General features: G+C 41.0%; 1 protein-coding gene across 3 annotated transcripts in view; it reads left to right on the top strand.

The window, feature by feature from the left end:
• Nucleotides 1–24009, top strand: part of ARHGAP10 (Rho GTPase activating protein 10) — a 316242-nt gene that overhangs the window by 61515 nt on the left and 230718 nt on the right. For all 3 annotated transcript variants that reach the window (XM_041739031.1, XM_041739029.1, XM_041739030.1), the window contains exons 2-3: nt 23633–23728; nt 23802–23863. In XM_041739031.1, the coding sequence (XP_041594965.1) occupies nt 23633–23728; nt 23802–23863 (158 nt within the window). The remainder of the gene's footprint in view (nt 1–23632; nt 23729–23801; nt 23864–24009) is intronic.

Below are 24009 nucleotides of genomic sequence, written 5' to 3'. Positions count from 1 at the left end.
TTTTTTTTAATTTATTTTTTTTAAAATTTTTATTTATTTTATGATAGTCACACACACACACACACACACACACACACACACACACACACACACACAGAGGCAGAGACATAGGCAGAGGGAGAAGCAGGCTCCATGCACCAGGAGCCCGATGTGGGATTCGATCCTGGGTCTCTAGGATCCCGCCCTGGGCCAAAGGGAGGTGCTAAACCGCTGCGCCACCAAGGGATCCCAAAGCTTTCCATTTCTAATTCCAACTTTTTCTTTGTGCTAACAATCCGTGTGACAAATTTACATTCTGTGACATAGCTTGGGAATAAAGGATGTTAGCTGATCTCCTGCTAAGAGTCCTTTGAACTGGAGCCTGGATACCTGGATGTTATTAATGGAACAGAAGGGTTCATGAAGGTCTTTAGCCCTCTTTTGCTTGTATGTGTGTGTAGTTTTGGTTGGGGAAGGGTGAATCAATGATGTAACTAAATTTAGAGTGATAACAATAAAAAACTTACCTTCAAAATATGCTTTAAGGGCCTGTGGATCTTTGATCAATAGGTAGCTGATTATTTCCCATACATTTTATTTTTTTAATTTCTTACACATTTTAGTGTTTCCTTTTCAGTTATCTCCTGATTTGGAATAAAAACCATTTGAAATCAGAAGCTGTGGGTTACATATACTACAACTACATGCATCTATTGTATATAGTTTGTCTGATAGCTGTGGAGTCTGGTTAGAAGATCAGGCAAATGTGGGCCCACTGGAGCTTTGGAGGAGTCCTGGGGGGGCATGCCGGTGGCTTTGAATGTAGGTTGTACTTGAGTTTTGGAGGAAGTGGGAGAAGAGCATTCCAGATAGAAAGAAGGCAAGGCATGTTCAAAGACCCCCAGGAAGGAGACGGCTGAGCAGAGACCAAATCACTCAGGGTATTTCGTTTCATTTCATTTCATTTCATTTCATTTCATTTCATTTCATTTCATTTCATTTCATTTCTTTATTGGTTGATTGACTGATTGTATATTCTTTTACTGGAGTTCAATTTGCCAACATATAGCATAGCACCCAGTGCTCATCCCGTCAAGCGGCCCCTCAGTGCCCATCACCCAGTCACCCCAACCCCCGCCTACCTCCCCTTCCACTACCCCTTGTTCTTTTCCCAGAGTTAGGAGTTTTTCATGTTCTGTCACCCTCACTGGTATTTCCCACTCATTTTCTCTCCTTTCCCCTTTATTCCCTTTCACTATTTTTTGTATTCCCCAAATGAATGAGACCATATAATGTTTGTCCTTCTCCAATTGACTTACTTCACTCAGCATAATACCCTCCAGTTCCATCTACATAGAAGCAAATGGTGGGTATTTGTTGTTTCTAATCATTGAGTAATATTCCATTGTATACATAGACCACAGCTTCTTTATCCATTCACCTTTCAATGGATGCCGAGGCTCCTTCCACAGTTTGGCTATTGTGGACATTGCTACTATAAACATTGGGGTGCAGGTGTCTTGGTGTTTCACTGTATGTTTCTTTGGGGCAAATCCCCAGCAGTGCAATTGCTGGGTGGTAGGGTAGCTCTATTTTTAACTCTTTGAGGAACCTCCACACAGTTTTCCAGAGTGGCTGCACCAGTTCACATTCCCACCAACAGTGCAAGAGGGTTCCCCTTTCTCCACATTCTCTCCAACATTTGTTACTTCCTGTCTTGTTACTTTTACCCATTCTCACTGGTGTGAGGTGGTATCTCATTGTGGTTTTGATTTGTATTTCCCTGACGGCAGGGATGCGGAACATTTTTTCATATGCTTGTTGGCCACGTCTATGTCTTCCTCTGTGAAATTTCTGTTCATGTCTTTTGCCCATTTCATGGTTGGATTGTTTGTTTTTTGGGTGTTGAGTTTGAGAAGTTCTTTATAGATCTTGGAAACTAGCCCTTTATCTGATAGGTCATTTGCAAATATCTTCTCCCATTCTGTAGGTTGTCTTTTAGTTTTGCTGACTGTTTCTTTTGCTGTGCAGAAGCTTTTTATCTTGATAAAGTCCCAATAATTCATTTTTGCTTTTGTTTCCCTTGCCTTCATAGATGTATCTTGCAAGAAGTTGCTGTGGCCAGGTTCACAAAGGGTGTTGCCTGTGTTCTCCTCTAGGATTTTGATGGATTCTTGTCTCACATTTAGATCTTTCATCCATTTTTTTTAATTTTTTTTAATTTATTTATGATAGTCACAGAGAGATAGAGAGAGGCAGAGACACAGGCAGAGGGAGAAGCAGGCTCCATGCACCGGGAGCCCGACGTGGGATTCGATCCCGGGTCTCCAGGATCGCGCCCTGGGCCAAAGGCAGGCGCCAAACCGCTGCGCCACCCAGGGATCCCTTTCATCCATTTTGAGTTTAAGTTTGTGTCTGGTATAAGAGAATGGTCTAGTTCCATTCTTCTGCACGTGGCTGTCCAATTTTCCCAGCACCATTTATTGAAGAGACTGTTCTTTTTCCAGTGGATAGTCTTTCTTGCTTTGTTGAATATTAGTTGACCATAGAGTTGAGGGCCCATTTCTGGGTTCTCTATTCTGTTCCATTGATCTATGTGTTTGTTTTTGTGCCAGTACCACACTGTCTTGATGATCACAGCTTTGTAGTACAACCTGAAATCTGGCATTGTGATGCCCCCAGCTTTGGTTTTCTTTTTCAATATTCCCCTGGCTATTCGGGGTCTTTTCTGATTCCACACAAATCTTAAGATGATTTGTTCCAACTCTCTGAAGAAAGTCCATGGTATTTTGACAGGGATTGCATTAAATGTGTAAATTGCCCTGGGTAGCATTGACATTTCACAATATTAATTCTTCCAATCCATGAGCATGGAGTATTTTTCCATCTCTTTATGTCTTCCTCAGTTTCTTTCAGAAGTGTTCTCTAGTTTTTAGGGTATAGATTCTTACCTCTTTGGTTAGGTTTATTCATAGGTATCTTATGCTTTTGGGTGCAATTGTAAATGGGATTGACTCCTTAATTTCTCTTTCTTCAGTTTCATTGTTAGAGTATAGAAATGCCACTGATACCTGTGCTTTGATTTTGTGTCCTGCCACATCGCTGAATTGCTATATGAGTTCTAGCAATCTTGGGGTGGACTCTTTTCGGTTTTCTGTGTACAGTATCCTGTCATCTGCGAAGAAGGAGAGTTTGACTTCTTCTTTGCCAATTTGAATGCCTTTTATTTCTTTTGTTGCCTTATTGCTGAGGCTAAGACTTCTAGTACTATGTTGAATAGCAGTGGTGAGAGTGGACATCCCTGGCTTGTTCCTGATCTTAGGGGAAAGGCTCCCAGTGTTTTTCCATTGAGAATGATATTTGCTGTGGGCTTTTGGTAGATGGCTTTTAAGATGCTGAGGAATGTTCCTTCTATCCCTACACTCTGAAGGAGTTTTTTTTTTTTTTTTAATTTTTATTTATTTATGATAGTCACAGAGAGAGAGAGAGAGAGAGGGGCAGAGACACAGGCAGAGGGAGAAGGCAGGCTCCATGCACCGGGAGCCTGATGTGGGATTCGATCCGGGGTCTCCAGGATCGCGCCCTGGGCCAAAGGCCGGCGCCAAACCGCTGCGCCACCCAGGGATCCCCTGAAGGAGTTTTGATCGGGAATGGATGCTGTATTTTGTCAAATGCTTTCTCTGCATCTATTGAGAGGATCATATGGTTCTTGTTTTTTCTCTTGTTGGTATGATCTATCACATCGATTGCTTTACAAGTGCTGAACTAGCCTTGCATCCTGGCTAGGATGACCCACTTGGTCATGGTGAATAATCTTCTTAATGTACTGTTGGATCCTATTGGCTAGTATCTTGTTGAGAATTTTTGCATCTGTGTTCATCAGGGATATTGGTCTATAATTCTCCTTTTTAGTGGGGTCTTTGGTTTTGGAATTAAGGTGATGCTGGCCTCATAGAACAAGTTTGGAAGTATTCCATCCCTTTCTATCTTTTGGAACAGCTTTAGTAGAATAGGTATTGTTTCTTCTTTAAACGTTTGATAGAATTCCCCTGGAAAGCCATCTGACCCTGGTCTTTTGTGTTTTGGGAGGTTTTTGATGACTGCTTCAATGTCCTCCCTGGTTATTGGCCTGTTCAGGTTTTCTATTTCTTCCTGTTCCAGTTTTGGTAGTTTGTGTTTTTCCAGAAATGCATCCATTTCTTCTAGATTGCCTAATTTATTGACATATAACTGCTCATAATGTTTATTTTTCGTAATATGTCTTTTTTTCTTTTTCATAATATGTTTTTAAAATTGTTTGTATTTCCTTGGTATTGGTTGTGATCTCTCCTTTTTCATTTGTGATTTTATTAATTAGAGTCTTTTTTGTTTTTAATCAGGCTGGCTAATGGTTTATCTGATTAATTCATTCAAAGAACCAACTCCTGGTTTTGTTACGTGTTCTACAGTTTTCTGGTCTGTATTTCATTGAGTTCTTCTTGAATCTTTATTAACTCTCTTCTGCTTGGTGTAGATTTTATTTGCTGTTCTTTCTCCAGTTCCTTTATGTGCAAGGTTAGCTTGTATATTTGAGTTTTTTCCAAATTTTGAGGGATGCTTGTATTGCGATGTATTTCCCTTTTAGGACTGCTTTTGCTATATCCCAAATATTTTGAACAGTTGTATCTTCATTCTCATTAGTTTCCATGACTCTTTTTAATTCTTCTCTAATTTCCTGGTTGACCCTTTCATCTTTTAGCAGGATGTTCTTTAACCTCCACGTGTTTGAGTTTCTTCCAAATTTCTTCTTGTGATTGAGTTTAAGTTTCAAAATATTATGGTCTGAAAATATGCAAGGGACAATTCCAGACTTTTGGTATTGGTTAAGACCTGATTTGTGACCCAGTATGTGGTCTATTCTGGAGAAAGTTCCATGTGCACTTGAGAAGAATGTGTATTCAGTTGCATTTGGACGTAAAGTTCTGTAAATATATGTGAAATCCATCTGGTCCAGTGTAACATTTAAAGTTCTTGTTTCTTTGGAGATGTTGTGCTTAGAATATCTGTCATTTTGCAGAAAGTGCCGTATTGAAGTCTCCCAGTATTAGTGTATTATTATCTAAGTATGTCTTAACTTTAGTTATTAATTGATTGATATACTTGGCAGCTCCCACATTAGGGGCATAAATATTCATGATTGTTAGGTCCTCTTGTTGGATAGATCCTTTAAGTATAATATAGTGTCCCTCTTCATCTCCTTAGTACAGTTTTTGGGATAAACTTTAATTTATTTGATATGAGGATTGCTACCCCTGCTTTCTTTTGAAGACCATTTGAATGGTAAATGGTTCTCCAACCTTTCATTTTCAGGCTGTAGGTGTCCTTAGGTCTAAAATGAGTCTCCTGTAGACAGCAAATAGATGGGTCTTGCTTTTTTATCTAGTCTGAAACCCTGCATCTTTTGATGGGATCATTAAGCCCGTTCATGTTCAGAGTTATTATTGAAAGATATGGATTTAGTGTCATTATAATAGTTATTCAGTCCCTGTTTTTGTGGCTTATTTCTTAGGGTGTCCTCTTTCTTTTACAGAGTCCCCCTTAGTATTTCTTGTAGAGCTGGTTTGGTGGTCACATATTCTTTCAGTTTCTGCCTATCTTGGAAGGTCTTTATTTCTCTTTCTTTTTTTTTTTTTAATTTTTTATTTATTTATGATAGTCACAGAGAGAGAGATTGAGAGAGGCAGAGACACAGGCGGAGGGAGAAGCAGGCTCCATGCACCGGGAGCCTGATGTGGGATTCGATCCCGGGTCTCCAGGATCGCGCCCTGGGCCAAAGGCAAGCGCCAAACCGCTGCGCCACCCAGGGATCCCCTTTATTTCTCTTTCTATTCTGAATGAGAGCCTTGCTGGATAGAGTAATCTTGGCTGCATGTTCTTCTCATTTAGGACCCACTCAAGGTATTTTAGACCTTTGGTGAGGAGTTTGGTTTTTATCCTAAATACAAGAGAATGATACTGAAGATTTAAGCTGGGGAGTAAAGAAATCCACTCATATTTTCACTTGGCTTTTGCTGCTGTGTAGGAATTGGGCTGAAGGAGAGTGAGTGGCAGCAGAGTGACCAGTGAGCATTTTGTTAACAGGATTAAATGTGTTAACATTGGAGACACAGACATGAGCAGATCCTGGGATATTTTGAATGTGAGTTGGATGTGTAGGAGGTTAAGAGAAAGGAAGGAATCAGGATGATTTGTCAAAGAACTGCTTCTGGCCAAATCCCCAGCCTTGCAAAACATTTGGCACTTTCTGAGCATCCTCAGTTTTGTGTCTTCTCTGATTCTGCACACCCCTCGTACCTCATTTTGGCTCTCTCTTTACTCTGTCTTGTCTTTTTCTGCCTCCCCCTGATCCATTGTGAGTATCCTTCATGTTTTGCCTCTGTATTTTCAGCTCTGCGTTTTTCTCTACTTTTTCCTTCTAACAAGGAAAATTCACTTCAATTACTTTCCTGCATGTAATTGACAGTTGGGATCTCTGGGCTTGACCTTTGTCTTCAGCTGCTTGCAGAATTTCTATTTAGTTCATCTGCTACTTCATGAAATATCTGAAATGCAGTTGTTTCCTTACCTTACCTTTGCTTCCTCTCTAGACTTCCCCTGAAAAAAAACAACAACAACAACAAAACAAAACCGGTGCCACCATTCTGTCACCCAGACAGGACAACTTAGTAATCTTTTGATTCATTATTTTCCTTTACAACAATTTGTTATATAAAACCCTGTATTATTCCCAAGTTGTTGGAGCTTGGAAGGGCTGCCACCTGCTCAGGGCCACCCAGCTGGTCACCAGAGACGCTAGTGTGTGAGCCCCAGTGTGTCTGACGTGGTCAATCACTATGCTCTGTTACAGGCCAGGGAGCTTTGTGATGAGGCTTTTCTGAGGGACAACGAACCTTACTTTGTAAAGTAAGTCAAATATTCAGAGATTGGGACCTCAGTTATTAACAGTAGTTGTGCTCGCTATCTGAGTGTTTTCTCTGGAAATCTTGCACCTATATTGTCCATTTTTAGAGATAAAAAGGAAATTGGTTGGCTGCCATGGCAGGTTGTTTGCATTCTTCCCTCTTTTGAGGGTAAGGAGGAGTAACAATGAGCAGTGGTTGCAGATTCTTTATTTTTTTCTCCCCTACTGATACATGAAAGGGCTTATTTACCCATATGCTTGCAAATACTGAATTTCCTTAAAATAATATTGCCCATCAGGTGAAAAACTACTTAAATTTTCTATAATTTTTCGTGAATTGGAATTCTTTTTCAAGATTTTATTTATTTATTCGTGAGGGACTTGCAGGGAGGCAGAGACATAGGCAGAGGGAGAAGCAGACTTCCTGTGAGGAGCCTGATGCGGGACTCGATCCCAGGTTCACACCCTGAGCTGAAGGGAGATGCTCAACCACTGAGTCACTCAGGCATCCTGAGTTTGAATTTTTTATGTTTATTAGTGGTTGGATGATGTCAGTTAACATTGGGAGAGACATCTGCTTTGCTCAGTCTCCCAATTGAAATGCTAGTGTCTTCTGGAAACACCTCCCAGACACAGTTAGAAGTCATATTTGATATGACATCCAGGCATCCTGTGGCTCAGTCAAGTTCATACACAAAATTTACCGTCACAGCCACATTGTCCTATACCCTGCCAGTCTATCCTGATGATCTCGTATCATCCATTCTTCTGTTTTGTTTTGGCTTTATTTTCCCCCCTGATTCTAAAACTAATTTATGCTAAATGGGGAACATTTTGAAAATACGGAAAAATGAAACATAAAAAAACATTGGTTAAGATTGGGAGGGGAGTGCTTAGCTTTTAAACTGTTTTATGTGCACTTCTATGCTTTTCTCATGCTTTTAGTGAATTTATAGGTTGACCATGTGTCTTATTTATTTAAATAACACTTCTTTCCTCTTTGAACATGGCTAGTTTTCAGGAGGCCCATATTTGTGTCTGGCTGGCCGAAGAGGCTTGGATTGTGTTGATCTGCTGTCTGGGACCCTGGTGTTTGTTGACCTTGCCCTTAAGGAAGCATGAAACCAAGAAGTAGACCTCACAGTCCTCATCGTCCAGCTGGCGCTTGTTCTCTAGGAGTGGCTTTTCCAATTGCTCTTTCCTTCTTCCTGTTGGCTGTGAGTTCCTCTGCATAGCTTTCTTATCCTGCCCTCCTTCTTGGGCTACTTTCCTTTCCTAGGGGCTGTTCACAAAACTTTTGTTTTCCCCAGAACTAAAAAAAAGACAGAACTTTGGGAAATCCTAAAAATGATGTCATCACGATGGCAAAATTTCACAGTAATAATTGCACAGAGTGTGGGGACCAAATCCTGGGTCCCAACAAGCTCTGAAGGCTGCCTATCTGGGGAGAGGCATGAGGGGGCGGTGTTCTGGGTGGGTCAGGCACAGGTAGTAGCTATGCCCCTGTGTTAAGCCCTGCTGGGTGCCCTGGTCCCAGGGCAGCCTCCAGCTACCACCACAGGACTGCAGTGGTGGACTCCCAGGGACTGGGAAGGATCGCCTTGTCTACAGGGTCCCTTCGTGCAGGAGCCTCTCCAGCTGCCTGTGCTGCACATTGCCAGCTTGCAGTGGTGTGGGTAGAAATTCTATAGTCAGAGCAGCTCCATTTCTAGCTCTGCTTGCAGGACACTGTCCAGGAGCTCCCAGTTCTTGCCTCCCCACTGGTCACAGAGCTCCTCAGTGTTCAGGCCTCTGATGTGGTCAGAGTCTGACCTGTCAATCCCAGAGAGGCCAAAGCGGTTCACCTGCCTATAATCCTGCAGGTCCCCTGGGAGCTCCCGCAGTCTAGACTCCTGAATGCAGGCGCAAAGGCCAGCTCGGCCTTCACACAGTGCTTGTGGATGACCACAAAATGTTTAAAAAAAAATTCTTGACCCCTCCTCCAACACTCCAGCAAAATCAAGACATTTGGATGATTTACATACGTCTCATAAGGGCATTGTAAGGAAAGGATCTTGTAGTTTTCCCTATGGGGAGGCAGCATATTGTGACTGTTTAGATGGAAAGCTGTCTCCAGTGTTCAAATTCTTGCTCCACCATCAAACTCAGTGTGACCCCTTTGTGTCTGCTGCTGCTTGTCTCTAAAATACAGTGCAAAAAAAGCTTACCTAACTGGGCGTAGTGAGGATGAAATGAACTCTAATGAATGCAAAGTACTTCCCTGGAGCGACCAGCACATAGGAGGTGCTACATAACTGTTAGAAGGTTGTTGCACACATTTAAGCTGTTTGGAAGCACTGGATTTGAACCCATTTTCTAGTCCATTAGGAGTGTTAAAACTGCTTTATATTGAACATAATTCCTTATGTTAAAATGGCCTAGCTCAGGCTCCCACCCTGCTACTGCAGTTTTTCAGATGGACTGGTTTCTGCCTGTAGGGGCATTTTGTGGAATTTTATGGTTAACATAGTAAAGTCTTCAGAAGTAAGTTTGGCCTTTAAAGGATGTATTTTGTCCTCTTTGGCTTTGTATCCACGTTGTCACTCTTGGCATTTGCTAACTACTTCACAGCTCCTATAGGGAAAAAATAGCTTTGCTCACAGCCGCTGGTGAGGACAAAGGTCTCTGAGGACTGTGTGACCTCCCTCCTTGTCCCTAAGCTGCTGACTTGGTTGGTGTGGGACACTAGATAGCTACTTCTGTCATGGCCTTCTGTGAGGGAAAAATGAGCCAGACCTGTTTGATTCTCTTGAGAATTTTAATTTGGGAAATAAGGGAAAAGCAGTTAAGAGTTCTAGTTCAAAGAATGCCATCTGCTAACGCAAAGGCAGTGAAGGCTCCCCCCCTCCCCCCCAGTCAGGGACACGGCAGCAGCAAACCTGAGGACGCAGCAGTTCCGACAGCAAGAATTGATATGAAATAAAAGAAAGCAGAGCCGTTGAAAGTGAGAGAGAGAACAGGTAAACACTCAGAAGCCACATGGTGTTGATGGCAGCAGCCCCGAGAGGAGATCCCACGGCAGGCTGTGCTGCAAGTGCCATCGGGATGTGTTGTTTACTTTTTTCCCTAGGTTCTTTTCTATTGTATTCTCATTATTTGAGTGTATTTCTTGTATTCAGAAGGCCCTAACGTACATAGGTTGTGCAGTCTAGATCCCCTTTCTCGTCCCCTTCTGAAGGAGTCCCCTCATTTTTTTCCTACTCAAACGTCTCCTCTGTGGTTCACAGCGATATAATTTTTTTTTTTTCACAGCGATATAAATTTAACCCACTTTCTTGGACCCTGTTCAAGCCGCCCATTCCATGCTGTTTTCCTGATGACTTTCACATTTTTTCAAGTGTGTTTTCCATTGAACTCTTGTAGGGTGTGTGACCTGGACTCCTCAGTGTCAGTGTGGTATGTGATGTCATGGCAGTCTCTCCCTGATGGAGGTCATGGACTCCCTAGGGCAACCATCACATCTTCTCGAAGTTTGTATGACATCTTGGGCTGTGCCGAGTGACTGCTGCAAGTCATGGGGCATTTTTTGTGGCATTCCTTTTAGATTTTGTGATCCTGGTTTATCCTGGGACACAATGGAAGAGATTTTAGCTGTCCCCCCTTACATTGAGTCTTATTTTACGTAAATATTATTTTAAAGCAAATAACTGGCTAAAGCATTTGAGAGAAATGAGAGTTACGTAGTAACACTGGGCTTTGGTTGGCAACTGAGTTTCTCTTTCGTGCTGTGACATGGTGATGCTCCAATGGCAGAAGGGCGGGAAAGCTCACGTTCATTAACCAGATCAACACGCAACACGTTGGTCCCTGCTAGTATTTACTTTGGGCCTTAAGCATATACTGTGGTTAACACAGTAGCGTGTCTTGACATTATCCCCATATGTGGTTTTGTTTTTCTTTTTGTCTCCCCTTTCTTAGGACATTTTGGAAGTCACTTTGTTTGCTGAGTTACTATATTCAGTACCAGAATGTTTGAGTAATATTGTCTGTCACAGAGCTTAAGTCCCTGGTCAATAAAACAATACTTGCCAGTGATGTTCTTATGTCTATATTACTTTTAACCTCCAGGTTACCTTATTTTTCTAAAAAGAGAAAAAAAATAATCTTGATGTATTGGTTTGCTAGGGCTGCCATAGCAAAGTACCCCAGACTGGGTGGTTGACATAACCAAAATTTCTTGTCTCACTGCCCTGAAGTCTGGAAGTCCCCAGCTGAGGTGTCAGCAGAGCTGGTTCTTTCTGAGGCCTGTGAGGGAAGCTCCTGATCCAGGCCACTCTCTTTAGCTTATAGATGGCCATCTTCCTTTGTCTCTCCACCTTGTCTTCCCTCTATGTGTGTTTCTGTGACCACATTTCCCCTTTTTATAAGGACACTAGTCATATTGGATGAGAGCCTACCCCAATGATCCCACTTCAACTTGATTATACCTAAGAACCTCTCCCCAAATAAGGTCACATTCGGAGATGCTGAGGGTTAGGACTCTAATACGGGAATGGGTGCAAGGGGCACAATTGAACCCATTATACAGGGGAACAAGAACATTTTACTAATTTTAAGCATTTAGAAAGCAGGCTATCTTGGCTTTGAAGCCAAGAGGTTTCAAAGATGATTGCTATCCTTGGGGAAGTTTTTGCTTGTAAACCCCTCAACTCATTAGGTTGAGATTCCAGAATCTTACCAGTTGTTGGCAGTTTCCAGAAATTCTTTAAAGAGGTACTGTCCTCTCTGGCCTGGATCAGGGCAGTAGCCTCCTAACTTGTTTTCTTGCTGTGCGCCTCTTGTTCTCAGCACAGCAACCAGAGTGATGCTGCTAATTGTTCGATCCTAACCCTCCTCCCTAACTCAGAACCTTCCAGAAGCTCCCCATCTTATAATAGAAGTTCAAGTCCTTTCTGAACTGTCTTCCATTGTCTTTCCCTTTCTTGCCTGTTACATTCTTTGTCCCTCCCTCCATCGGCTTCAGCCACACCAGCCTTTTGCTGTGCTACAGCAGATCTCTGTGTGGAAAGTGATCTGTGTGGCTTGCTCCTTGCATCATTCAAGTCTTTGCTTTGGTACCATCTTTTCTATACCATCCACTGAAATCTGCCCAGCCTCCCTCCCCAAGCATTCCCATTTCCTTAACCATTCTTCAGTTTTCTCCATGGCACTTACCTGCTCCCAGTAATTTATGTTTTATTATCTGTCTTCTCTACTCCCTTTCTACTCCCCCATCTCACCTTGGCCTGTACCCACTCTCACCCGGGTTGGTGTGATTTATTTGTTGCAGTAACCTCTGTGTCTAGAATACTGCCTGGCAAATATTTGGATAAATATTTGTAAATATTTGTAAATAAATGTAAAGTGGTTAGGAAAATACCTTCACGAGTAGAATGTGGATGCGTAGAATAAGGAATGAGATGCTGAGAAAGGAACACTGGAATTCTGGCTGCTTGGGTTCCTGCAAGTATAGGAATAAGATGAGGGCAGATGGGACAAAGGAGAACAAAATGGTTCATTGATTCAGGGATGTGTGTGGGTGTACTTGTTTCTTTCATTTTAATACATTATGATCATTGTATTCTTTTCTGCTAATTGTTTTATGAATATGTATTACAAAAGTTGCAAGGATAGACTAATGAGCATCCTACGTGTCCTTTCGTCTTTCAAAGACCGACCAATTGTTTAACACTTTGTGGCTTTTACTTCATTTCTTTCTTTCTGTATATACACATTCCATGTGTCTGTGTCTCTGGCTGACCTATGGGGGTTGCTCTTGGGTCACCTCTCTGTCCCTATTAATTTAGCCCTGAAAAAGTTTGGGTTGGGTCACGTGCTACAACACCTGCCATTGTAGGAAGCGAAGGCTCTGGCTCAAGCATATTGCTCTAGAAGGGAAAGTGAGAGGTCACGTGTTAGTTAGATGTGACATTCTGGGTATTTGCAGTTTATAGACAGGAAGTCTGATACATACTACGTGTCTTGCCCAGAGCCACACCGGGGGTACGGCAGAGCTAATATTTCAAGCCAGACCTGCTTGTCTCCTTTTCATAAACCACATGGCCTCTAGCATATTGTGCCTTTAGTTCCTCATCTGTAAAATAGGATCGTTAGTCTAGATTGTCTCTAAAATTATGTTCCCTGCTGATGTTCTTTAATTTAGGCCAGGACTTGAAATCCCAGTGGCTCCAGGGACCAGGAAGATATTTTTTTATGTATGTGAGGCAAATGTAGGCAGTCGTGGGACCAATGATAACTGGAGGATTTGAGGGATTTGAATTAAAATTGTAACGAAAGGGGTGGCCAAATAAATAAGTCCATGGGGCCATTGGTTTCTGATGCTCAGATTTATGTACTTACCTGGAAATGTTAAGCTATCCAAACAGTAGCATGCAGCCCTGTCATTATGATGTTTGTCAGCCCATCAGCCATTCTTATTTTCTATGAATTGTAATTAGAGAAGGTGGAGCTTGGGAGTGTGTTGGCCTTAGTATTCTTTTTCATACTTAAGCACTTCACCTTGATCCCCTTCCCCATGTGTGCATGCATGCACTCCGCTTTGCAGCCTTTCTCAGTAGGCATACTGTCCAACTGCTGGACCATGTATTCCTCCCTAACAGGTGTGCCTACAGGTTATGCTAAAACTAGATTCTGTACTAAAACTTGGATTCTAGTTAGTGTTCTCCTTGAACTAGGTGTGTGACATTGAGCTAGTTGTTTAGAGTTGTGCTTTCATTTCCTGACAGTATAGTGAAGGTGAGAGACTCTGTCAGTGATTTTCACATTGGGTTTTCTGTAGGGTGCACTCTCACGGGGGAGCACGCTGTGGGAGAGGGGGACCAGCTGAAAGGGATCTTCATCCTACCTTTACCTGAGCAGCTTTGATTATCTCTTGGTTCAACTACTTACTAGTTGTATAATCTTGGGCAAGTTGCTTAACCTCTCTGTGACTCAGTTTTCTCCTCTGCAAAGCGGGCATGATAATAGTACCTGTCTCTCAGAGTGGTTGGGATACTTAAAGGAATCAATAAATGTAAAGTGGTTAGGAAAGTACCTGACATTATAAGGTATGGTAGGTAGAGTAATGGCCCTTTCTATTCCTGGAATCTGCGACTATGTTATTTAACTTGGCAAAAGGGGCTTTGCAGATGGGATTAAATTAAAGGGCTAGAGGTGGGGGGATTATTTTGGGTTGGGATTGTGAGCCCATTGTAATCACAGTAGTCATTAAAAGAGTCAGAGATGTATGACAGAGGTGGAGGTGATGTGACAGGGGGCTGAGGGCTCTGAGCCAAGGAATTTGGACATCCTCCAGAACCTGGAGAAGGCAAAGAAATGGATTTTCCCCTAGAGCCTCCAGAAGGAATGCGTTCCAGTAACACCAGTTTTGGCCATCTGACCTACAGGATTAGAAGAATAAATCTGTGTTGCTGTAAGCCACTAAATTTGTGGTGATTCGTTACAGCGGCAGTAGAAAACTAATACGTGAAGTGTCGGCTAATTTTTCTTTTCTCTCTGTAACTAAGATTTTCTTTGAATAGCTCAATCTGTGGCCAAAGACAGTTTGAAAGCTGGTAGGCTAGGTGATTGCCAGCATGTCCTGCTCATCTTATAGCCTGTAGTGACAGGTATTCTCTCTACACAGAACCTAGCCTGCGTAGACTCTTTGCATTGAGTGAATGTGTGCGGAACAGTTGAAGCTTGGAATAAGGAATAGCAAAAGTAAGGTAATGGTTTCCAGTGTCCACCTGCCTATGGGATTCTCTGTAGTGTTCAGATCACTCCCTTCTTAAGCGTTGTTCCTAATTATTTTGGTTAACAGAATCTGGTTGTCTGTTATGTGCCCTATTACATATTGGGACTTGTACTCCAGGTTTATGCATTTGTTCCGAGGCATTGCATCTTTGTGGACTTGTCTTATTTTCTTCTACCCCATTGATTTGTCAGTTCAGGGCTAGAATACTCTAGGGCCTTTAGAAGCTGCTTTCTTCTATGATGAAGATGACCTTACTATAACAGACACTCCAGTTGGGGTGGAACTGGAGAGCTAGGGCCAGGAATGCCTTTAATGCAACAGTTCCAGAGATGGGGCTGGCCCTAGAGCTGTTCCTAGAACTGCCTGTGATTTGGCTTTCAGGCCTCAATTAGTCCAGTAATGCATTTTGGGCTCATAAGATGTTTGCATTGTTTAAACAATCTATAAAGTGAGTTATTTACTTTCTTATTTAACTCGTACAGAGAGGCCATACTGCTGTTCTTGTATATAGTGCTGCTGCCAGTTTTGTGAATCTGGAAAACATGAAGGAAAATCTGAAGCCAGTTTATAGGCCGAGAGGAATTTTGTTTCATTTCCAAGTTAAGTTGGATTAACTTCAGCATTATTTCCTTGGCATGAATCTGGCATGAAAGATATTAAGTTCTTAGAATCTGTACCCTGTTCCCCTCTAAATAAAACACTGAAGAATTTTGCTACATGTTTTGATGTGCAGAATGGGTGGCAGAGCTTCCCTTGGCAGAACTTTTGCATACTTGATGAACTAGTTACTTGGGTCTCTACATGCAAAGGAATGTGAACACCTAGGTGCAATTTGCCTATTTGAAAAAAGGTTTTAGAAGTCCATATGGTTTGTGCAGAGTCTTGTATTTCAAATTTAACGAGTAAGAAAGACTCATTTATTTGTGATTTCATTATTCTTCTCAAGCCCAGAATTATAGAACATGCCACATTTCCTCAAGCAGCCCCATTCGCGCTTTGATTGATGGTGCGAGGAGTTGCTGCAGATAGTGGTTGAACCTTGTTACCAGAGCCAGGCTTGAAACTTGAGCAGCTCCACTGCATGCAGAGGGCTGCCTTGAGGCACAGTCAGACTACAGCCACCCTAGCAGAGAGGCTTCCCATTCACTCCTTCCGAGTGCCTATATGTGACTCAGAGTTCATGGTCGGAACTGAAAACTCTTAATAGGTGAATATTCTGCAAACAGTAATTTCCTCATCTGTGAAATCAGCAAGCGTGAGTTTGGCAATTTGGGCCGGTGTCTGGAGGCTCTCTGAACCTGGATTTAAACTGTGGTTACATCTCTCCATGTGCTGCCCTACATCTTGAACTCACCAGGTCTCAAATAGAACTCATCTCTCACACTGCTCTTAACCCTGGGAAGGGTTATGTTGCCTGTGCTTTCTCCCATTTGTCTGGGGATTGAAGACCTGCAAATTCTAGTCTGGGTGACTCTGAAAGTGGCAAGTTCATTTGAAAGGATGCAAATCACATTAATTCTTTTAGGTTAGTTGTGCTTTCTTTGTCTACCTTGAAGGTACTTCATTCACGGTGGTCAGGAATTAGTTGGCAGGAGAAGGTGGGGGCATGGAGGCCACATATATGTGAATTTTCTGTTTAGTTAGAAATCTTCATTAGAGGGAATCCCTGGGTGGCTCAGCGGTTTGACGCCTGCCTTCGGCCCAGAGCATGATCCTGGAGTCTTGGGATTAAGTCCCACATCGGGCTCCTTGCATGGAGCCTGCTTCTCTCTCTGTGTCTCTGCCTCTCTCTCTGTCTCTCACATGAATAAATAAATAAAATCTTTGAAAAAAAAATCTTCATTAGAGCCATTCGGATAACTGAGTGAGATCCTGGCAAGGGAAGAATGTTGTCTTCTGAAAGTTGGAATGCTGTAGTGGAAAGGACATTGACAGAAGCTTAAAAAATCAGAGTTGATATTTGCCTCTAGGACTTATTACCAGTACTCTGAAGAGGTCTGTGACTTTGATAAAGTCACTAATCTATCTCTGAACTTAACCCATTTGTAAAATAAGGTGACACCAATGCCTACTCTCCAGGCTAATTATAAGGAGTAAATGAAGTAATATTTGTCAGTCAGCATAGAGTAGGTGCTCAATAAAGGTATTCCCATCCAGCGGCCACTCTTCCCTCCAGTAGAGGAATGTTGCCAGCTTTTGTAACTTGAGAACTAAAGACTGCTTGAGGTTCAGATGTGGTAATATTGGAAAGAGAAAACATTATCCTTTCCACAGAGCATCTTTGTGCTTGATTGATGGACTGTATGAAATGTGGTGAACTGTCTTATGGGTTTTGTTATGTTTTAAAAGGCAGAAGTTGGCTATGAAAGTATAAACTACATGGGAGAAAAAAAATTGAAATATACTAAATGATGGAAACATGATAAATTTGTGATTTTTTTTTTTTACAGGTTTTATTTATTTGACAGAGAGAGAAAGGAAGAGCACAAGCAGGTGGAACAGTAGACAGAGGGAGAGGGAGAAGCAGACTCCAGGGAGCCCAATGTGGGGCTCCATCCCAGGGACCTGGGATCATGACCTGAGCCAAAGGCAGACACTTAACCAACTGAGCTACCCAGGTGCCTCAAATTTGTGATTCCTAAAAGGAATGGGGTTTGGTGTGGCCAAATTTTTAAACAACAAAAATTTTGCATAATGAACTCCAGTAACACCAGAAGAAAGTCAATAGAAAGGAAGAATGATTTATTTTAAAGTGAAGTATTAATGTGACCATAATATTTGGTACTTAAGAGACAAAAGCGTGCTATTTACATAGGGAGAAATATATTAGCTGTGCAAATAAACCCAAATTTAATCTGCATTATAAACATTTTAAACTGGGGTGCCTGGGTGGCTCAGTGGTTAAGCATCTGTGTTTAGCTCAGGTCATGATTCTGGAGTCCCAGGATCAAGTCAGTCCCTTGTCCCGCTCCCTCTGTGGAGCCTGCTTCTCCATCCGCCTATATCTCTGCCTCTCTCTCTGTGTCTCTCATGAATAAATAAATAAAATATTTAACAGAAAAATAAGGAAACTATTAAATTTTAACTTTCTAGAGAGCATCCTGCCTAGCCATATGAAATATGGACTTTTTTTCCTTTAAAAAAATTTTTTTTAATTAATTAATTTATTTATTTATTTTCCTTTTTTTTTTAAAGATTTTTTTTTTTTTTATTCATGAGAGATACAGAGAGAGGCAGAGACATAGGTAGAGAGAGAAGCAGGCTCTCCGTGGGGAGTCCGATGCGAAACTCGATCCCAGGACCCCAGGATCACGCCCTGAGCCAAAGGCAGATGCTCAACCACTGAGCTACCCAGGTGTCTCAAAATATGGCTTTAAAGTATACTTTGATCTGGTGATTTGGATAAAATACTGCAGGAAATAGCTCCCGAGTGGAAAAGTATAATCTATGTCAGTGTTTATATATTATGTAAATATTATATATAAAATGTGTAATATATATATATAAGTAAATATACATACGTAAGCACATATGTACACATAAATGGAACCAATGTACCTGCCTCTGTTGAGAACCGAAAAGCAAACATTAGCAAAATGGAATAATATAAATTACTAAAAATGATAAGCCCACACACTATTAATACCTTGAAATAGGTGCATGAAATGCAAAAGAAAAATCTTATTGTGGTCCCTGTTTTAGGGATATAATAAAGTACAAGACTATCAGTTGTTGCCTCAGGGACATGACATGATATTGTAGAGCGGGGAAAATAGATGACTCTGAGTAAGTTTTGGCTAAATAAGGTAGTTTCAGATAGTGCTATGAAGATAAATAAAGTGGCAAAGGGTAGAGAGAGACTTAGGGCTGCAGGGGACCTTGTTTTGGAGGGGATGATAGGGCTGTATGGGCTAAGCCATCAGGATTAAGAAGGAGTAGCCCGGTGTGGGTGGGGAAGGAGTGTTTTAGGTGGAGGGAGCAGCAGGTTTAAGGGTATGACATTGGAATGAGTTTGGCATTTGTGACCAAGAGCACACTAGTGTGGCTAAACCTTAAAGAATAATTATATGTTTGCTTGGATTACAATAGAAACTAAGTTGCTTTGGAATTGTCTAAATAGCCAGGTTTTCCTCTTTTATGGTTTAAAAAAAATTATTTTTTGATTGTGAAATTATGGCAAAAAGTACAGAAGCATACACAATGAATTTACATTTTATTTTAAAAAGTTTATCTATTTTTAAAGATTTTATTTATTTAATTGAGAGAGAGAGAGAGAACACACGGGAGAGCATGGGAGTGGGACAGAAAGGGAGGGGTAGAGGGAGAAGCAGACTTCTCGCTGAGCAAGGACCCTGATGCAGGATTCAATCCCAGAACCCTGTGATCATGGCCTGAGCTGAAGGCAGACACTTAAATGATTAAGCCACCCAGGCACACAACAAATGTACGTTTTAAACAACCATAAAGGAAATATTTACAGCCTTACCACTAGCTTACAAACTAAAATACTGTTAATCCCTTTGTCACCTTCTGTTTACTTTCCTCAGCCCCCAGTGGTAAGCATTGTATGGCCTTTGAGGTAATGATTCACTTGCTTTTCTATAATTTCATGACCTATATATGCAACCCCAAATATAGTGTAGCTTGGTTTGAACTTTATATGGGAGAACGATACAGTGTATTTTTTGTATGTGACTTGCTTCTTTCTGTCCAACTTGTGAAACTCATCTGTGTTGACATGTGAATTTATAGTTATTTTCACTCTACAGTGTATGAATGTATTGTAATTTTCAGTTCTCTTGTTGATTGGTATTTGTTTTTTTCTAGTGTTTGTTTATTATTGTGATTGTTCTGTTATGGGTTTTCTAGTATATGTTCTACAAGTGCACATGTGTAAGAGTTTATCTTGGGAATTTACTTAGAAGGTTGTAGGATATCACCAAATTTATTAGAAAATACCAAAGTACATAAGTAAGTATACCAATTTTTACTCTTACCCAACAGTGTATGAGGATTTCTGTTGCTCCTCATATGGAATTATACTAACACCTGGGCTTGCCAGACTAATTTTTGCCAGTCTGGTGAGCATATTGATATATGTTAAGATTTTGCATTTTCACTAATTACCACTAATGAGTTTGAGCATCCTTTTCATGTGGTTCTAGGCCATTTAGATTTCCTTTAGTTCCTTTTGTGAAGGGCCTATTCAAGTGTTTTGTTTGATTTTTAATTGGAATTTATGCCTCACTAATTTATAGCTGTTATTTATACCTCCCGGGTGTGTGCTTATCCTCACGTTTTTATGTCTTAAAATTTTTTTAAAATTTAACACAAATTCTATTCATCTTTCTATTAATTTATCTATTGCTTTGTAACAAATCATCCTAAAACCTAACAGCGTGAACAGCAGCCATTTATTTATTTCAGTCTGGACTTGGCTTGTCTGGGTGAGCTTCTGCATAGAGGGCAGGAAAGCTCTGCTTCTGCCGGTGGCTATCTGACCAGTGGGGCGTGAGTTGGGGGACTGGGCCACAAGTCTTTGACCAACCAGGGGGTAGTTTGGGCTTGTACACATGGAAGCCAGAGAGTTCCAAGAGAGTTGAACAGAGGCCTACAAAGTTTCAGGAGATGGAGGCTCTTAATTAACACAGTGTCACTTTCACTACATCATGTGGCCATAAGACCTAGATTCAGGGGTTGGAAGAGAGACTCCACTAATTACTAGAGGAGCTACAGAGTCCCATGAAAAAGAGGGGCACCTATAAGAAGGTATGGAGAATTGTCACTGTGCTTGTAGTCCATCACATTTTACATTATGGCATGTGGTTTTGTTCTGTACGCCAAGGGTAAGAAATTACGATCCTCTGAAAGTCTTAATGATTTAACTTGTCGCATTTACATCTTTCAATTTTTTTTAAAGATTTATTTATTTATTCATGAGAGACATAACGCAGAGAGAGGCAGAGACACAGGCAGAGGGAGAAACAGGCTTCTCGCAGGGAGCCCGATATGGGACTCAATCCCGGACCCTGGGATCACGCCCTGAGCCAAAGGCAGACACTCAACCCCTGAGCCACTCAGAAGTCCCAATCTTTTCTTTATTTTAAAGAGAAAGAGGATTTGAGAAGAACAAGCTAAACATGAATTAGATAGAGGAAGAATGAAGTTTCAAAAACCATGATAGCAAGGGATGTTGATAATAGGGGGAGGTTATGCATGTGTGGGGGCAGGGGAATCTTTGTGCCTTCTGCCCTATTTTACTGGGAACTTAAAATTGTTCTAAAAATAGGGCAGCCGGGGTGGCTCAGTGGTTTAGCGCCGCCTTCCGCCCAGAGCCTGATCCTGGAGATCCGGGATCGAGTCCCACGTCAGGCTCGCTGCGTGGAGCCTGCTTCTCTCTCTGCCTGTGTCTCTGCCTCTCTCTCTCTCTCTCTCTCTCTCTCTCTCTCCTTTCCTCTCTCTGTTTCTCATGAATAAGTAAATAAAATCTTTAAAAAAAAAAAGTTGTTCTAAAAATATAGTCTGTTAAGAAAAAAATTAAGAGAGAAAACCAAGCCATGACAGTAGCTGAAAGAGCTGGTGAGCATTATTAGAGAGTTTGAGAAGTGAGAGAAAGCTTGTCCAGGAAGTCACTGGGGAGCCTTTGTACTTAATGATCTGAGGTAAAAAATTGGCAAAAATAAAAAATAAAAAATAAAAAAAATCAAGTAGCATTTTCTAATGTAAAAGTAAGAATCTTTTGCTTTTTTTTTTTTTTTAATTTTTATTTATTTATGATAGTCAGAGAGAGAGAGAGGCAGAGACACAGGCAGAGGGAGAAGCAGGCTCCATGCACCGGGAGCCTGATGTGGGATTCGATCCCGGGTCTCCAGGATCGTGCCCTGGGCCAAAGGCAGGCGCCAAACCGCTGCGCCACCCAGGGATCCCGAATCTTTTGCTTTTATTCCTTGTTTAGTCAATGACTAAAATAAAAAAGAGAGGCCCATGGGTTGTTTAGTGGTTGAATGAATACCTTTGGCTCAGGTCATGATCCTGGGGTCTTGGGATGGAGTCCCACATTAGGCTCCCTGCAGGGAGCCTGCTTCTCCTTCTGCTTATGTCTCTGCCTCTCTCTCCATCTCTCATGAATAAATAAATAAGATCTTTAAAAAGTAAAAAAGAGAAAATTGCTTCTACTATCACATTAATAACAGCCCTCATTTTTTACATTGTTAGCCTCCCTTTCTTGTCCATATTTCTTTTTTGCATGAGTACTCTGACTAGCAGTTATGATTGCATTTTATTTTTTTCAGCTTTTCAGTGTGCTTGACGTGGAACTTCAACACAGTCTGCCAGTATTCATGGTACTGAGACAAGTAGTGTAGGGAGTACAGGAGTCAGTGAGCAGCTTCTTAGAAAGTGCTTTAGACCAGTGGTAGGATTATATCTGGGCAGGGGCATGTCTTTGTGCAAATAGCATTGGAATAGAATCAAGCCTTTGCTGTTGTAGTAACTGTGCTACTTTGTATAAATTATTTAACATCTCTGAGCTTTAGCACCCCATTGTAAAATGAAGATAATCTTTATTTATTGTATATATGAGTATTGAATAAGATAAACAAGAATCACCTAACATGGTCTATGGCCCATAAGATAAATGTTGCCCTATTTTAGAAGTAGGGTTTTCCATTATTATTTTTTTTCTTTCTATCTTTGTATATACTTCTCTTTAAATTTTTATTGAGGAATAATTGTATTAGTATCAACATAGTGATTCAATATTTATATACACTATGATATGATTGCCACAATAAGTCTAGTTACCATCTGTCACCAAAGTTATTACAATATTACTGACTATATTCCTTATGCTATACACCCCTGTGTCTTATTTATTTTATAATTGGAAGGTTGCATCTCTCAATTCCTTTCACCTATTTCATCCGTCCTCCCTATCCCCTTACCCTCAGGCAACCATCAGTGGTTCTCTGTATCTGTGAGTCATTTTGTTTTATTTTTTTATTTCTTTTTAGATTCCACATATAAAAAATATCATGTGGTGTTTGTCTTTCTCTGACTTACTTCACTTAACATAATGCCCTCTAAGTCCCTCTCTGTTGTTGCAAATGGCAAGATTTCATTTTTTTTATGGTTGAGTAATATTCTTTTTTAAAAAAATTAATCAATTAATTAATTTTTTTGGCTGAGTAATATTCTATTGTATATATAAATCACATCTTTATTCACTCAGCTATCTATGTATCTATGTACATTAAGGCTGCTTCCATGTCTTGGCTATGGTAAATGAAACTATAATGTAGTTTTCTACTGTTTTCTATTAATCTGAAGTAAAAAAAAAAATGAGAACCTATAAGTCTTTTGCAGAATGAATTCTTTCTACCATTTAAGCTTGTCTTTTAGTTACCTCCATGCTGCTGTTTTCTATGAAACTCTTTGATCCTCCTGGGTTTCTCTGGCTGGAGTTTGCCAGTCAGTTAAGGGCATCTGACTGGCTGACTTTGAGCTTTGATACTTTTATATTTGAAACCTTGGCATCTAGCCAGTTCTCATCCAGTCCTGGGAGATACCATCAGGTGTGTGTGTTTCCTAATCATAGTGTGAACTTTTGAATTGGGCAAGTTCTGACCTGAGTGAGCAGAGAAAGGGAAAGATCTTTGGGGAATGGGAACAATGTGAGGTAGTCACATCTCTGAGGAAGACGGTGGGGGAGGGAGTAAACATTTCTTCAGCACCTGTTCTGTGCCAGAGTATAGAAGCGAAGACTGAAGCATCCCAGAGAGGGCCAAGTTGAGGGCAGTGGACCCCTTGGCAAAGGAGTTGGGTTGTGCTTTCTCATAAATTGAGTGGGGAGCACTACAGCTTTAGCAACCTTAGGAGGAATACATTTCTTCTAAGCCTGGACTTAAAGCATCAGGTAATCATTAAATCATTCTTTCTAGGTCTTTCAGCAGCCCAGAGGAAGTTTGCACATTCACTCAGAGATTTTAAATTTGAGTTTATCGGTGATGCAGAGACAGATGACGAACGCTGCATAGGTATGTAAAGGTGACGTTTTGATTTGCCTTCCTTCGCTTTGGCTACTAAGTAATCATACCTTTCTCTTTGTAGATGCTTCCTTACGTGAATTTTCTAATTTTTTGAAGAATCTGGAAGAACAGAGAGAAATTATGGTGAGTTGTGGAATGTAAATTAGTAAGTTCAACTTTAAGCAGGGAAAATCTGGGTTTTGAAGATGGTTTTGGTAGAGTTTTTTCTTTTTTAAAGATTTTATATATATTTTTTGAGAGAGAGTAGTGGGGAGGGGCAAAGGGAGAAA

The sequence above is a fragment of the Vulpes lagopus genome, chromosome 23, assembly GCF_018345385.1.
Source record: "Vulpes lagopus strain Blue_001 chromosome 23, ASM1834538v1, whole genome shotgun sequence".
Classification (NCBI taxonomy): Eukaryota; Metazoa; Chordata; class Mammalia; order Carnivora; family Canidae; genus Vulpes; species Vulpes lagopus.
Note: the sequence above shows the minus strand (reverse complement) of the source record. Positions and strands in the feature narration are given on the sequence as shown.